Source organism: Vidua macroura, chromosome 4, assembly GCF_024509145.1.
Source record: "Vidua macroura isolate BioBank_ID:100142 chromosome 4, ASM2450914v1, whole genome shotgun sequence".
Taxonomy (NCBI): domain Eukaryota; kingdom Metazoa; phylum Chordata; class Aves; order Passeriformes; family Viduidae; genus Vidua; species Vidua macroura.
The window spans coordinates 34,030,474-34,048,832 of NC_071574.1; the positions used below are offsets into that span (position 1 = coordinate 34,030,474).

At 32.5% G+C, this 18,359-nt stretch overlaps 1 protein-coding gene across 1 annotated transcript in view; it reads right to left on the reverse strand.

Moving 5' to 3' along the window:
* Positions 1–18,359, reverse strand: part of FSTL5 (follistatin like 5) — a 273,705-nt gene that overhangs the window by 217,176 nt on the left and 38,170 nt on the right. Inside the window, exon 3 of the mRNA XM_053976601.1 lies at positions 13,481–13,514. Coding sequence (XP_053832576.1) covers positions 13,481–13,514 — 34 coding nt within the window. The remainder of the gene's footprint in view (positions 1–13,480; positions 13,515–18,359) is intronic.

Here is an 18,359-nt window from a genome sequence, read left to right on the forward strand (position 1 = left end):
ACATTTTTCTTCAAGTTGTCCTTCCAGTGCCCTATCTGAAATTAAAGAACAAAAATGCTAAGCCTGTTTAATTTAGAATAGCAATGAATTAATCCTAATAATGAAATAACTTCAATACAACGTTGTCTTTGAATCATTAGAGGATTTGCAGATTGTATCTTGTGAATGCAAACAAGATAATCACACAAGCACAGATACCAAATAACCCTTTTTCCAAACACTGGCAGGCATGCATATTCAACAAAATGCAAATATTGACTTTTCTGATAGCAACTAGATCAGATTGCTAAGGTGCCTGATGAGACACTGCAATCCCAGTGTGGGAAACAGTACTGACCTTCATGCTCTGCATGGCAAGCCTGTAGCTTGCTTGCATTTATGATTCCCCTAAACTCTGAGTGTTTCCCACAACTGCAAGAATAAAGTAGACATGTGGAAAAGGCCAATCTCAGTCAGTACAAAAGAGCCTGAAAGAAAGTAAACAGATTTCATGTCTCACATTATCTCCCCAGAGAGACAAGGAAAGGAAGAAATGTCATTTGCAACTGACTGCTTATGAAGATCAACGGGCACATAAAAAGACTTTTTTTCTTAATAAGCAAGGAGAAGGGATAATAGGTCACACACCTTGCACATTCAGCAACCAGTATGTCCAGCAAGTGTGTTAGAACACAGACCTATGACAAATGTTAATGCTTTAAAGAGTGTTCATCCAGAATGAGTGCATACAGTCACACAGAGTCACATGACATGCTTTACCAAAAACCTCCCCAAACACACTATAAAAACCCAAATTTAAAAGAAGAAATATCTATAATACTGCATATTTGAGTTTGTAAGTTTTAATCTTCAACTACATTGCACCTCCAAATTTTGCCTAGTCCAACACTTCAATTTGAAGTGGAAATAAAGAAATGAATGGGAAAAAGTCCAGCATTTCCGGCTACTTCTATTACACTTCCTACATATTACATGATACCTCAAAATGGTTGTTTAAAATATGTATATAAAGGCTATTAAAGGCTCACAAGAAATCCTTCTTTTCCTAGATTCTGATTCCTGTTCTGAGATCCTCTTTCTACACATTTTTATTGTATGTCTGTCCTGACATTTTATCTGTACATCTGTGAACATACAGACATACTTATATAAGTTTATTAATATATATTTACACAGGAGTATGTTGATCCACCCTAGAAAGACTATGTTTAGGCAATATAAATACATTCTCTTGAGCTTTCATCATTCTGTATTACTTCTGCCAATGTATTTCATTTATGATACTCTGAACTCTATGTACTGCTTTTATTTTGAGATGTCAGTTACAATTATACACAGTAATAGGATTTTTCAATGTTTCTGGGGAAAAAAGGTCCAATTATTGTTAATTAAACCTGAGTGCCACCTACATATATGACTCTTTAAGCACAGAAATTATGATTCTGATACCAGAATGTTTTTATTGGGTTTTTTCATCCATTTGTATTGCATTTTTAGTGGGCAATTATCCTTAAGGCTACAAATCACAACTTTTACATTTTATGAGGAAGAATCAATGTGTGCTTATTAGAAAGTTGGTGGTGCTTATAATACAAATGGGAATTTTGTATGCCTTTCTATTTGCTAAAATTCTCTAATCTTTCCTTCCTTCTGAGAGTCTTCATTTAATCAGCTCTATGCAGGACTCTAAAAAGCTAAGAAAAATGCTTGTTTTAATATTCTTGGATTTATTTATTTCTGAGATAATGAAATGCTTTCTTAAATCTCCATTAAAGTAATGCTACCATGGATTTTTATAGTCTTTCAAAAGAATGAAAACATCAAGATTTGACTGATTATTGCTAGTGGGCCAGCATTCCCAAATGTATATGTGGTTTTTGTGCATAATTTAAATAGAGAGTAATTTGAACCTTATTACTGAGAATTTTTGTTTTGATATCCTGCCAGCATAGCAATCTAAGCCTATGCTTAGGTCGAGACAGGACACCAAATGTGGCTTTTGTTCGCTACAGGCTCAGGCAGCTGGGATGCCCAGCTAGCACTGCCTTTTGGTGAGACCGCAGGTGTCGCATGCACGGAGGCTCCAGGGCTAAGGCGTTTGCCTCCCTGCTAGTGCTGAGCGCTCCGGCGTGGGTAACACAGCTTTGGTAGCTTCACACTGAGAGGAAGTGAAGGGACGAGAGCGGCACACTTTGTCTGTGGGCCTGAGAACTTTTACTTCCCGCGTGGTTGCAGCGATGGGCAGCATGACCGCTCCCAGCACGGCGCAGGGCAAAATGGCCAATGGACAAAGAAAGCATTGGGTTAAATAGGGGGCGGGCAGACAGGGGCGGAAATCCCCCTCACCCAATAGGGACAACAGGGGAGTGATGTGGATCACAGCAACCTATGGGAACATAACAGAGGTGGGTACAGGGTTCCGGGACAAATAGGATTGCAAAGGTGGGGTAATTGAAACAGAACTTTCAAGAAGAATCAGGGAGTGGCTACAAGATGGACATGTAAAAGCTCCTGTGGCAGACAACTTGGAGCGAACCATTGTGAGGGGAAAATGGGGCTACAGAGAACCAACCTAACTAACATTTATTAAAATCCCTAATTGAACCAACCCAGCATGCAACAACCAAATGCTAGAGAAACAAAAATTTATAGCCTGCGCATCATATGTGCCATTAAATTCTATGTGCTACAAAGTCCAGTGAGCACAAAGAGAAGAAAGAATCCCACTCTATCATGTTGCCATTGAATACAAAGACACTTGCTTGTAGAATGGTATTTAGATGTGTAACCACTCGTGTCAAATCTCTCAGATTATTTATACAACAATCAGCCATTACTTTATCAGCCATGGATTTACCTTTTAACCAACCCTGTGCAAGAAAATTCTGGTAAGTGTAGGGATAAAAATCTACCCCACTGTATTTCTTTTCCAGGCTGGAAACTCTGAGAAACAGCTTTTTGATCAATAACTGTTGCCTAAACAGCCAAAGGCTTCACTTTACGTAGTTATGTAGGGCCACACAGAATTACAGTTTGTTGCTGTCATTGCAATGATACCATACGGACATCCTTTCCATAGCTGAGCTTTCCATAGCTGAGCAAAATCTGGTAAACCTTACTTGTCAACTATTACAATTTTGAAAGACAAACTTTTTCTGACAGTTATCTATACATCACATAAACTTAAAAAGTCTTTAAGAATCAGACAAAATGTACTCTATTATGATTTCAGTTTCATTCAATCTTTATTATTTGCACACGATCACACATACCATTTTCATTATAATAATTTATGCAAAGAGGCAAAAACTGCACATGGAGAAATATCTTCCTGCATGCAAGGAGTATTGCCTCTTGTTTAAAATAATTATAATCTACCTAACTTTTCATTTCAGGAGTTCCATGCTTTTTTCAAGCATTTGTATCAACATGCTTTCAAAGTATCCCATTCTGCTAGGAAAAACAAACGGTGTTCTTGAGTTTTACTTAAAAATACTGTCTGATCACTGGAGTAACCCTTCTCTATACTCGCTTATGATTAAATTAAATTTAATCTAAAACACCAATTCCTTCAGTAGTATATTCAGATCTATATCTTAGTAACTCTACTGCCAACTTCTTGCCAAATCAGAAGTCTCCTTTTTTTTCTTCCCAGGATGCTGTTATGTATATTTAAAGAAAAGAAAAACAAACAAACAAACCACCACCTTTTTTAATAATAGCAAATTAATTCTTACATTTCAGCAAACATTTAAAAAGCTACTTTGAAAAATTACCAAAAATTTTATTATTAGGAAGAAAGGGTAGAAAACTGTATTCATTTACTAAAGATGTACAAAATTGGATAATCAAAAAACTTTGCATGCTTTTTGTACTAATCACTTGAAGAGCTACAATATAACCATAATTTTTAATTTCAATCTCTTGAATTAAATTTTAAACTAGGAGATATCTATTGGTTGTTTAAATAGAATTAAAATATTTTATTTAAATAGCTAAGTTCCTTCTTGTTCTAATTGTGTCATGTAGGAATATACACGAGTAGGTTTATTTAAATATTTGATGCATTTTAGTTTACAGCTCATTCATCTAAGGAATGAGCTTTTCAGGTCTTGGGGAGCTACTTTAAATTTAAGGATGAAAAAAGACATTTATAAAAAAAAGTCAAAAAGTCACACACACACACATAGATATAGATATAGATATAGATATATAGATATATATAGATATATTTTTTAATTAAGAAGCAGAAAGACATTTGAGTGACTGTGTCCTGGGGTGGCAGGACAACAGAACATACACACATTATATAGCCAACCCAGGACAGACTGCAATCTCTGGTTTGGATCCCTTCAGGATAAGGTATAATAATTACCCACATTTAAACTGCTAGTTAGAATGGATACATTCATTCCTTGTAAAGTTTCCTTAGACTCTTAAGCATAATCTAAACAGACAGCTGGGTCCACCCTTTATGATAATGTGCCACGTAGCTTTATTAATCTGACCTTTGGAAACAAATGAGAAATTTTATACTGCCCCACCATAATTGTTAGTGACAGGCATTTTAGCAGTCTGTAATTTGCACTTCACTGTAACACCTACTTTCAGTTATGATGCAAACGTTAACAGGATCTGACACCATCAATCATGTCCTGGTGTCTAAGGCAAGTGACAAAAGAGCATGCTTGGAGTAAAGTAGAACACGACCTTAATGATAATGAAACATATCAACCCTTGCTATTCAAAGACAAAGGCAAAAAATGAATACTGTAATTGTTTCAACCAGCATCTGAATGATACACAGTGCTGCAATAATTGGGAGTGAGATTTGAGGTGGAAATTGTGTCCAACAGACTCATTTTTCAAGTTTATCTAAGTTCTGATTGTCCGTTAAGTTGCTTGCAAGACTTATTTGATAGGAGAAAATATGTTTTTAATGTATAATCAATAGCGTTCTGAAGAACATCATATGAATGCAAAAATTAATTATGTTTAAGATGGCATGAGTATGGAAATTTCTTCTATGTAACACAAATGTGTCAGGTTTTTTCTACATAAATCTTCTTAAAAGTTTATGGCCTATAAACATTACAGAAAACCTATATGTAAGTTATGTTGACAGCTATCAATGTTACTAATATGCAATAAAAACCAGTGGCCTCATACATGAATGAACACCTATTTACAGGTGCTTATTAAAAAAATATATAAATTAAATAGAATTTATTTCTGAAATACCAGTATTTATTCAAATCTTTTGCTTCTGAATGTTATGGATTCCTCCTCCACTTCATTTTTTCTTTCATGACAACCCTTTTTGCAACTTTAAATACTTCTGTATGGATTGAGATACTAATTGAACTACTGCCTACATTGGATTTTAAGTTCATATCTAAAAAAATTATTATAGAGCATTATTAAAGATCTCTGTGGTTTTTAAAAATTATCTCTATGTATATCTTTTTCAGTGATATAAATACCATAGCCTCCTTTCTGTTCAGTAACATAGTATCACAGCAGACTGTTTTATATAAACATGGAGATAATACTGAGATTTACTGATAAAGCAAGGGTTATGCTATAGGCAAATAAAACACAGTAATAGAAGTTGATTTCTTCTAATATAAATTATGATATGCATTTTTTAGCTATTACATTGTATACTTTTTATTTACAAATAAAACACAAGTTTTTCATTTAACAGCATTAGGATAGTTTCTGACATGCACTTTGCTTTTTGAAAATCTATTCTAAAAGGAACTTCAAGTTATTCAGATAGGAAGATTATTTTGCTTCAATGGTCTGTTACACAAAATGTGAGCTGCACTTCCTATCATTCTCATTTGTTTATATTTTTGGTCATAATAATTGCCTGCTACATCACAAGTAGTGTGAAATAGCCTGCACCATCTACCTGACTATTACGTGCCAAACTTAACTAAGATATCTGTGGTGCTGATACAAAGCATATTTTGCTCTTCATTCTGAGAATGAAGGTTCTGCAAAGGCATAGGGTAGACAGAAAAGGTAGATAGTATTTTAAACCAGCTAAGCTTCACAGGAAATGACCCATTTTACATTTAGATTTCCATTGTTAGCATAATCAAAGGAATATTCACTACATGTGAGAAACATGGCATGCACAGCTTACAGACACTGCACTCATGTATATATATCTGTATTAAAGGATCCAAGAATACTTTTTCTGTGCATTTAGTGCAAACCTGCAGTGCTCAAGAGCTAATTCAAATTACCTCATACAGCCATTTGTGGTTCATGTACCTCTTTTAAGATGAAAGAGGTAAACGAAAGCCATTATTGAAAATACACATTGTCTTAAGCACAAAGAAGAATCTTAATATATAATCCTACAAAGCTTTTACCATTAATTTTTAACTTTAAAACCTCAACATTATTAATAATAAAATAATGGACTAACTTAAAGTCAAGTCACATTAATTAGCTCTTCTCAGCCTACTCCTGAAACAAGGAATTACCCAAAACATTTTCACTGTAACATTCAAGGCAAACAGCAGCTACTTTTACATGGAATCTTTAAAAAAAATAAAACTGTATTGCTATTCAAAGCTTTTCGTGGGTCACGCAACATTAAAATTCAGACTACCAATACATTTAAATTTAAATAACCAAAATTGCTACATACATTCATCCTCTGAGTGACTTCTCCAAAGACAGTAAAGTCTTAATAGGAATGAATGTGTATTCCAGTCAGTACTCAACACTCCCCTCCCCTGCCAGTGCTGAATCTCTTCTCCACTGTATCTGTTCAAGTTAAGCGTTTGTGCACTACAGAGAGAAACTTCATGAATACCACTGAACTTATTCTCTCTTGTCAAGCTCACAATGTCTGCTTTGGAGTAGATTTAATAATTTAACAGAATGCAACTTAAATTTTAGGAAGACATGGATGACTTTTTTAAAAAACACAAAACAAGGATACCAATCTCTTATGTTAGCTCTACAATGCTACTACATACAGAAATAACCATTGTATCTCTTGTTGGAATAGATATATCATATTGGAGAAGAGTTCTTGCCTGGAATTTTGACACAGACCATATTTTTCCCTTCCAAATTTCTGAATGTCATGAATATTACATATGAGAAGAAAACCAAACTCAGATGTACATTTTCCCGCTGTAAAGAAAAGCCAAAGAAAGAAAATCTTTTTATGTATAATTCCTGAAGCTGCTAACAAGTCAGGCACGAAGAATTTCATCCTTCTATGAATGCAATAGACACAGTTGTAGAATATTTTTGCTTCCATATTTTCTCCACTATCATTATATATACATTATTACATAACACATATAGGATCACTTTAATATAAATTATCATATAATACATATTATAATTACACATAATAAGTATCAGTAATTATCTCTGTAGTCATTATCAGAATATATGTGCATCCCCCCATATAGTTTTAAAAAGTGGCAGAAATAATGGATATGCATTTAAGAAAAATTAAAGGTGCATCTGATTACTCCAACTGATTTTTTTGAATATACACTGACAGCTGTGAATTTTTGTATATTTTAACAAAATTTTTTAGTCTCATAGCAAAAACGAACTTGGAAACTTTGCACCCATCAGTATAAAGTTGGAAATAAACTCCTCTGTGAAAATGCAGACAAAATTTGTAACAAAACACTCATGAAATTCCATGTGATACTGTTCCTCCCCTGACACTAACATAATAAAACTGCAGGCAATTTTTCACTAGTATGGAATGTAGGTCTAGAATTTATCTTAAGGTAAATGCTACAATTCTGTAAAATATATGCATTATGTTTTATTCACTTGTTATTACTTTAGCCTTTTTAATTATTTCCTTGACTATGATAAAGTGTGTTTACCTCAAGATAACAATTGGTGAGGCCATATTTGTGTAGTTTACACTGTTTATATTGATGGCATTACAGTGGTAGCAGGTCTCACTAGGTTACTATACAAATACTCTGCTGCATTGACAGATATCAAAACTGGATTTCAGCATTGTCAAATAATATTTTGTTTAAAAGAAATAAGATAACATTTTCATAAATCTGTATATACAGTAGAGACCTTGCTCTTAGTGTATATTTTCTATGCCAGGTAATCACATTGTTATCAAAGATATTACCTAGAACTGATATCTGACACTGATTCACACACTTTACTTTCTCAAAATGAGCTTCAAGTCTGCTGAAAAATAAATTCTAAGATTAACTGTTATACTAAAATGATTTTCACACATGAAGAAATTTGTTTCTTTTAAATGCATTTCATAATCTGACTCTGAATTGATTTAGACCATAGCATTATAATTTCCATAAGCGTTAATAATGATAAAGCCATTCCAATATAATAATAAAGATCACTCCTAAATATTTAGTTAATAACACTGTGTCTGTAGGTCTTCAGTAAGAAAAGGAATAGATAATTATTCAGGTGTTAAACAGAACTCCATTTCTTATGAAAATTCTTAAGTAACAAAAAGATTTGAGTTTCAGTTGACCAGGCCTTGGAGGGGAACAGAATAGGATAAAGAGGATAGGATTTCACATACCTCATTCAAAAATCCTCATACTAACTCTTCAAAGTTTATTCACTCAGGTAAATTGGAACATAAAGACAAAGAAAAGAACTTCAGAACTAACACTGTAGGTCAGATTGGACAAACATTTACCAACATTTTGCTGCTACATATATTTTCTAAAATACTACATTTTTTTCTGAAATGTACTGATCTGGTAGAGAAGCTACCAGAGCATAACAAACTAAAACATTCGTCAGTTCAGTCCAGGAGGATTGCAGTTCAGATTCTAACCACATAGAATTAATAGAGGTCTGTTGAAAAACGAATTAAGAATACTTTGCTTGAGTAGACAAACTGAATCACTGGATACATTACAGAATGCAATGAACTGTACTTTTTGCCGCAGTTAATGGTTTTAACATGACAAAGGATGCTGGTATCATGTATTCTGCATCAGAACATGCATAGCTTTGTCCATTACCAAAAGTAATAACAGCCAGACATATTGCAGAATGGATCTAACAGTTTTTTCACCCTCTGGCATTTGAGAGTATCTCCAGACACAATTTCACTTTTACAAATTATTATTCAAATAAGGCCTTACTGATTTTGTCCCTTAAATTCTCTAAATTTTGGAATTTCTTAAGCTTTTTTGCATTTCTTGTTGTCTTACATACATCAGTGCATAGAAAAAGATTACACCAATCTGGGATTTCAGAAAAGACCAGGAATGTTGTGAAGGTATGCTAACTATTTAGAGGAAAAAGCAAGTAAGATATGCAGGTGATGCCTATATGACTTTCTCTCTAATTTTGGTAGCTAAAGATTATAAAAGGAACAGATGTTTGTTAATGATATCAGAGAATTCTGGCAATATGTTCATAATCATAGATAATTATGTTTTTGAAACTAATCTGTCAGTAATGGTTTTACATTCAGATTATTAAGGTAAGCATAAGGCAAGAAGCATTGAGTACAATTAGAAACTCGAGTTGTAATTAAAATTATGTCAGTCAAAATTCTCTAAATGGTTTAATTTTGAGTGTTAGTGATGTTCAAAGCTAAGATCAATAGTAGCTAGCAAACATTTTAAAAGCATCCTATACAGCTGGTATACTACACCAATACAGGTGCTCTTAACTAAAATAAAAAATTCCTCAAATTAATATCATTAAAATTATTTGCATGCACATTTTGAAAATGCTATGAAAAATGCATATTTTCCAAATCTTAAGTGAAGCACGTTTTCTATCTTTCAAAAAGGTGTTCTTTAAGTTTCTAAAACTATTAGGCAAAGTTACACTATTGTATCATTGCTCAATATCAACACAACAACCACCTTACTCTCAGCTTAAATTCAGACATTTTTCTGATTTTGCTGGTGGTTTTTCAGAAAGATATTATACATTGTTTCTCTATACTGAAATATTTTTTTTAATTCTCAAAAAAAAAATATTGTACTGTAATTCAAACTATGACTAAGCTTAGGGACTGATCTGGAATGCTACCAGTTAACTGAAATACTTTTGTGGCTCATCATTCCCTGTGTGCCAGTGTTTTTTCTGTGGAAAGGAATTGAGATGTCTTTCAGGTTTGGCAAATAGTTGTCGGAAAGTATTTCTATTTTAAAGTTTAGAATGTTATTTATTAAAAGCATATTAGTATCTCCAAAGTGAAGCATAAGGTGGGAAGACAATTCTTCACATTGCTTAAATGTAACACAATTTCTGAAGCTTCCAAATCATCACAAAAAATATCTATTTTATCTTCCACTATAGGTTTGGATATAAAACATTCCTTTGTCTGAAGGAGTTAACACTGGAAAAGAAAGGTCAGGAAGGTCAAATGGGACTTCAAGCCAGCAATTAAAAGTTAGCAAGGTTTAGTTGGTAATTGCCTTGTTATTTCTTTCATATTACAGAAGTGTTATAAAACTATTTCATTTGTATTTTGCCCTGGTGACAATCATTTTGAAATACAAAAAATTCTCAGAAGCATAAGGAAGTTTGCCAACATACATTAAAACTGTCAAATGTTAACATAGTGTTTTCCATAAAATCAGTGTTGCTTTTCTCAAACAGTATACAACAAGATCTGTTACCTGTTAAGTAAAACAAGAAAAAGAATATCGCATATCAGAAAGAGATGGGACTAGTGTCAGAACAGGGTGTGTTTGAGTATTGGCTTCTATTCTAGTGTGATTGACTTAGAGGCTGAAAACGGAAGTAACAGATGGGAAAAACAAGCAGGTCAGAAATGTATCAGGAGGTAAAAAACCCACTACAGAACAACAAAAAGACATACTTACTAAAATAAAAATAGGAATCAGATGTATTTTATAGCATTTTTTTATAAATTAGGTAAAATAAAAAATTAATAGCTATTTATTATGTAATAGAAGATACAGAATGCTCCTTTATACTAACATATTGATCCTGCTGAAGTCAAAAAGCATTTGACTTGAATTCTGCTGCAATATCCTCCCCTCTTAAAAGTACAATCTAATGAAATTATTAATAAAAATTAGTTACTGAACTACTGACTTCAACTAAAGTTATAAGACACAACAGAGACACCAACATTTCACTTGGTAAGGATGAACTGTAATTCCCCTCTGAATTAAGAGGACAACTTTGCTTCTGAAAGCATCAGAACTGTTAAGAAACCACAGAAAACTATTTGTCCTTTTACCATATGTAGTGGCTGAAACATGTAGAGTGTAAGGAATATTGTTAGAAACCCACCCCAAGAACTTGAGGAAAATTTACATATTTTTACCTATCTTATCAGAAGAACATATGCAGAGCACAAAACATTTAGATATTGCATGTGAACTGCAGTTACTCATTGACAAGACAAAAATGCTTATGCTGAAACATTAATTTAGTCTTCTTTCATCTGAACCAACCACTATTTTAAATAGAAAGAGTTTTAGGATTTTATATGCTGTAAGTGAAATAAAAATATCTTTCTGAAACTTTCCAATTACATGGATAAAGAACACATGAAAACAAATAAATTTAAAGAATATTAAAAGAGAACACCACAAAAAAAACCAGTAATAAACTCATCTCAAAATAGCATTATGCAATAAAGTATATCTGTAGATACATATATGTTTCAAAGACCACTCTGTGTATAATTAGTCTTCCAAACCACTGAAATCTTCTAAGTTGAATTGTTACTTTAGGCAGAGACAAACATATCTTGCAGGAAGTTTAGTAGGTTAAATTTTTCCTCAAGTGGTGTTACAGATACAATCACAACAAATTTTGTGAGCTCAGCATCAATATCACTTCCTAGCTGGAGAAAATTGTTATCTCCCTTCAAGTAGAGTTTAATGGCTTCCTTGGGTTAAAGGTTCTCCTTGGGTTGAAGGTTGAATTTGTTCCTTGGGTTGAAGGTGAACACTTTACAATCCTTTAAAAATTGTTTCCATGGTTAGTTCACTAAATTAACAGCTGATTAATAAAATGGGCACACCCATATGGGTCATTACTTTGTTCCTACTTCTACTTGTTGCTCACATACATACCATGATTACCACCTGGCAACAGCATGGGGTGGGGTGTGTGAGAAAGACCGTCAAACGTCATATATAACTGACAAAAATCATGATTCCACAAAGAATGGCCCATTTCAGAATCCTTCAGCATTCACAAATAATTTATTCCTGTAATCTAATCTGAGTTGTCACAGTCTTTTTATAATTTGTATCAAATCATAAGACAGGAAAGCATTTTGAACAATACGTCATGGATACACTCACTACATCTAGATAAGATTCACCTTTATATTGTATTACCTCTGAAAAGAAAGTTATAAATCACAAATGGGTTGAAAATAAAGGGAAATTTTTGGTTCAATCATTTTTCCTATGCACACTCTTCAAATGAAGGACCATAGGTCCTTCAGATGATATAAATTAGCACATCATCATAAACAATGTAATTGTCCTGACACAACTCCAATCAACCATCAGTTTTAGCTTGCCTTTAGATGCTTGTGTTTATCCTCCATGTGAGAGAAAGCAAGAAAATTGAGATGAATGAGTACTGTGATACATAAATAATTGAATTAAGAACAGCTAACTCAGGTGATATGATTACACATTTCTTCCTACAGTAATAAAAAAGATATAAGTGGGTTTGTCACTTAATTTCCTCCTCTCTTTGCAACATTTAACTGGCCCTCTTTCTCCTATCCTCCCTTTTCTTTCTCTTTTAAAGTATCTCATATTCTATCTCTATAAAAAACTAAAATATCAAGAGAACAAGCTTTGCAACCATTGGCAATTTTACTTTTCATTGCTTTGTTAGCAATTTTTAATGAAGAGGTTTCGAAAATCTGTCTCTTAACAGATTTTATTTTAGGAAAAAAAAAGGTGTGAAATCCACATTTGAGTTTTGGAAGTCTTCATATTCTTGATAAAAGGCTGTTTCTTTAACCTGGATATTCTATTTCACATTGTGCTTAGCCACAGAGTAAGGTGCAGTGAAAATGTAAACTGTATGCAAAAAACACCCACAACAGTTGTTTTGCAAGGCAACCTATTAAGGAGATGATTAATTTGTGCACAAATTGGAATCACACCCAGTTTCAGATTTACTGAATGGAAAGGAAGAAGCTAAATTGATGGTAGTGATGTTTTATGGAAGGATAATAACCAGCCATAGTCAAGGACACGAACTTAGTGAGAAACTGTGCAGCCCATCCCATCCAGAGTGCAGCAGTGTTGTTCATCTCAGGGTTCCAAAAATAATAGCTAATACATTTACTTTCTAAATTTCAACCCCTTTCCTAAATATATATTTGTCATTTCAAATACTAAAATACTTAGCAAACAATCCATCTGGATGTTTTTTTACCAAAAGTGAATGCTACATTTGTGATAATTATAAGAATGTCCATAATTTGAAAATAATTGGCACTTACCTTTATTTCTTGAGATTTCATGATTTTTTTCCTGCTGCAATTAAGAGCAAAAAAATTTATTAATTACAGAATTAGCTATCACAAAAATCATAAAATCATAGACATACATGATCTAAGTTAGACAGTGTAGTTGCTCCTCCATCCTGCTCCAAAGTAAAATAATCTACACTTTGCCTGATGCCTAAAGAGTCCTATATAACCCATTTTTAAACTCCCTTAGCATTTTTCATTTTTTTTTTCCTCCCAAAATGACTGAGATTAAGTGCTGGAACACATTACCCAATGGGGCCATGCAGTCTCTGTCACTTGACCTCTGTCTTGGGAGATGCTCATAATTGAACTGCACACGTCCCAGTAAAACTCGGACTTGTCACATGATGTCATTTTGAAGCATGAAAATTTAATCAAGGCAGTAATCTATCCCCACAATTTCAAACTTTGATTTTACACAATATTTGCTCAAAAAGATGCTCTTTATTTTGGGTATTGAAATTCTTGAAATATTTGCTGTTATATAAATTTATGGCAGTAAAAATAGCATGAGGAATAGGCTAAATGCAAAACACTTTAAATTTTTTTCCATTACAAGATAGCTTTTCTTTTATAATTTTAACAAAAAAGGAAATTACATATCTTTTTTTCTTTTGCTGTAATTTTAATGGGCATTTTTAAGCATTTTAGCTTTTGATAATAAATAGAGTGTACTGATTACCCTTCAGTACTAATTGCACTGTTTTACTTTACCTATATACACCAAGGATTTGTTTTTACTGTGCTCATAACAGGTTCATTTAGTCTTAAAAGCATTCAGACTGTACATAGAAATCTATAGAAAGAAGTTAATACTTCTACACCAATACATATGTCCTTTAACAGTACATCTGTTAATATTTTCTAACTCACAGGGACATGGAAATATTTAGTTACTGTTAACTTAGGCACAAGGGTATCTTATCTTCAATCAAGTAAAACATAATTTTCCAACATTTTCAATTTTGTGAAAAAATAAATAATATGGCTAGTGATGCAATATTTTTGTTGTTCCCTGTAACCTAATTTTAAAAATCTAAATCAATTACTCTTTTCTTGTTTCTTTTCAAACAAATAAGCATATCAAAACTTGCATGTATCTGGAAAATATGTTTTCAAATTTCTCCATGACTAGAATAGAGACACTAGCAAGATATTATGAAAAAAAAAAAAAATTCAGTATCAGTAAAATGTGATGTAATAGATACATTTTTAGTATTTCCTAAACACAATAAATGGTATTTCCTGAAATACTGGATATGATGTGCTGAATTTACCAGAATCAATTTTTGTGTCATTCTGATTTTCATGCTATACTAAATTTAAAGAAATAGTTTTAGTATTACTGAATTTCTTTCACGTTTCATTTTACACTACAGTCAGCATTTGGTTTAGAGGATCTGTCTAGTACTTTCTTCTAGTCTTCTAAAGGAAAACTTGCATGTAGTTTTTATTTTATATATCTTTAGAAGTCATGCAGTGAAACTTAGCCTTTAATAGGACAGTGTAAACTCAGAGGAATCTTGTTCGTGATAAGAAGTCTGTGCTTATTAAAAAATCAACCAAGCACTAAGATTTAGAGTCAAGATGTAGCCAAGTTGTGTTAGCATTTCAGATAGTGCAATTTTGTGGGCTCCACAGACACTGTTCGGTTCCACAAAACTCACTAGTCTTTTCTCCCTTCTTTAGTTTGAAATCAAAAGAATGAAGTTGTTTTTTTTTTTGCCAACAAAACTGCAATAGATTCTAAGGACTTAATCCAATAACTGATTACTAGATCAGAGTAGCCTTGCAGGAAAGTAACATTAAAAGTCAAATATTGCTAGCGAAGGAGAAGAGAAACACAAATTAGGATGAGAATTACTTTTTAGGAAGAAAAGAATTCAATAAACTTGGCAAAGTTTAGAGTAGAAACAAAAGGATTTAGATGAAATTTTAAAATTAAAAAAAAATATATTGCCAGTTTTTTTAAATGAAATTTGTTAAGATTTCAAGGAAAGGAGGCATTAACTGAAAATATATTTTTCAGACCTTTTTTTTCTAATATCTTTATTTTCTTTAATTTCAGCTGAAGATTTTGAAGCCTATTTTTATGGGCTTTCTCAAAATACTCAAATTTTAAGTTTAAGCTGCCATTCAAACTAGAAAGAAAACACTTTCTTAGCAGACCAGACTCAGTATGATATTCCTGGGGCCAAGGTGCTTGGTAGCAGAAAAGAGCACCCACATAAAAAGAAAAGTCTCTATGCCTCAAGTTCTTTCAAAACTAACCAGTGATTAACTAGGTGTAACATCTCCGAAATCAGAAAATAGTTTTCTGCCTAGAGAAATCTTGCTAGATAAGACTTTTTAACAGAAAACACAGAGTTAAAAAATGCACATAAGTTTATACTGAGGATGAATTAAGTACAGGTTCCTCCTTAACACTGAAAGATAAATTATGTGAAATATTTTCTGTAGAAAATCAATAAGAACTAATGAATTATGCTAGCGATCCAACATTAAAAGGACCTGTAACTTACAAAAATTAATTTCAGATGCTCAGGGAAATAGGAACTACTCATCCTCATGGGAAACACACAAATAAATAAACAAATTTTTTAGGGTCTTGGAATGTGAGAGAGGTAAATGAACTATTGAAACTTTCAGTATCGTTCATAATGAATAAATTGTTCACAATGACATTTATTTCCACCTGCTAGGATGTTAATGCTTGTTGGCCTGAAAACAACAAAATTCTACCCACATACTATTAGAAAATATGCAAATGTGCAAGCATCACAGTATTAAGTAAAACATACTTCTGTATAAATACTTGTGTGAAGGACTTTATAAACCCACTATTACACATATTTCTGTTATTTTTCTCCTGTATTGCATTATGATATATAAACAAAATATTTTTACCCAACATGTTAACAATCAAAAACTATATATAAATAAATTTAAAAATAAATTTTATATATACACACACACACACACATATATATTTTTTTTTTTTTCATTCATGTAATCATTCTGGATCTATATGTCTAGAATGATTACATGAACTACAATACTATATTGTAGTTCATTGTATATTGCACATGAAATACAGTACTATTGATACGAGCCATCTGTAAACAGAACTAACCATTTTGCATTCTAGGATATTTTTATCAGCTTCAATATAGCAAAATACTTTTGAATTTAACACTCTCCAAACAAATTAATCAGATAGGTTGAAGGGCATTTTATGGCTTTGTGTTGCGTTACAGTGTATCAGCCTGATGAAATGTATCAATGCGGAACATATAAGAACTGTAAAGAAACCTTTCCTGCGTGCCCAAAAGGCTGAATTTAAAGCAAACTTTTCATGGAGACAATGTCAGATTTTCTGTTATGTTTGTGAACTGAAAAAGATCGCAGATGGTTGACCATAAAAATTACTATTGTTACAAACCATAAGTTATAAACTATTTCCAATATAAATCAAATGAGTCTCTGCAAAGAAACTTATTAAAATATACACAAATGTTTTTCCAAGATATAAAAGCTCCTTTTTTAGTGCTATTCTTCTTTTTTGTCTTATTACACAAACACTATCAACATCTCTTAAAACATTTTGATATCGTCATTATTCAGAAATGTCACATTTGCTAAATAAGGGTGGGATAGTGCCAAGTCTTATTTAGAAGAGCTTCACATTAGCAATAAGGGGTGTAGAGAAGGATCATCAAAGGGCCTCTTAATTTACCAAGAAGGTACAAAGCTATTTATATGAAAGACCAGAGGTGATCTGTAAAGGTAGATGACATTCTAGGACTAAGCAAATACACCAACCACTGAAGAAAAAGTAAAGCTCATTTCTTAGCCTCATTTAAATATATATCATGTGAATTTTGTTTGGGTTTTTTTTTTCCTTTTTGAAAGAAAATTACTGCTTATAAACCTTGGATGTTGCACACAGAAGCATTCTGACTGCCACTTAATTCTATGTTTTTTAAAAGACAAAATACATAACAGTATTTCATACAGAACCCCACTTATGGCTCTTGCTGAATAATCTGCTGAGAATCTGGGTATGTGTCTGCCAGAGTGGGCTACTGATAAAGAAGAGGAGCCGTATTTTGCCTTTGGAAAACTCAGACAAAGACTGCTTTGCTATGCTGGTTCTATTTAAATAGTAGCTGCTGAATTCATGAAATCCTAAAATAAACAAAGTACTAATTAGTGTAAAGCATATGGTAGATTGTCCTTGACATGTGACAAACATTTAAATAATTTAATAAACATACACCATTAATTACAGAAGCTGATGAAAAAGGAAGTGTAAAGTTACTTGCTTTTCTAACATTGCATAATGAGAAGTTGCCATTAGACAAAGAATAAAATACAGTTAAAAAGCAGAAAATCAGTTTTGTGTTCATTTATGGCTAATTCTGCAGTGGGGGTACTATATAGATAATAATAGTAGTAGTAGTAGTAGTAGTAGTAGTAATAATAATAATAATAATAATAATAATAATAATAATAATAATAATAATAATAGAATCTTTGTTATTAAAGAAAATATTTCATTAAGAGAGGTACCAGACTAGTTATTACTGTTAAAACATGTACAAGCTATAGTAGCTGAATTAACAATATATTCACTTAAATTAATACAACAACTTTAATGACAAGAATTCTGAATTACAAATGTACAGAAACCTTTTATTCATGGGTGAAATAGCAGCATGGTCACAGCCAGCGAGTACAAGCACACATAGTCCACAAAGCAATCTGGTAAACTATTCTCAGACCCAATTTGATCAATGACATTAGGCTGAACATTTGTGTTTCAAAGAAGTTTTCTAGAATCAGACTT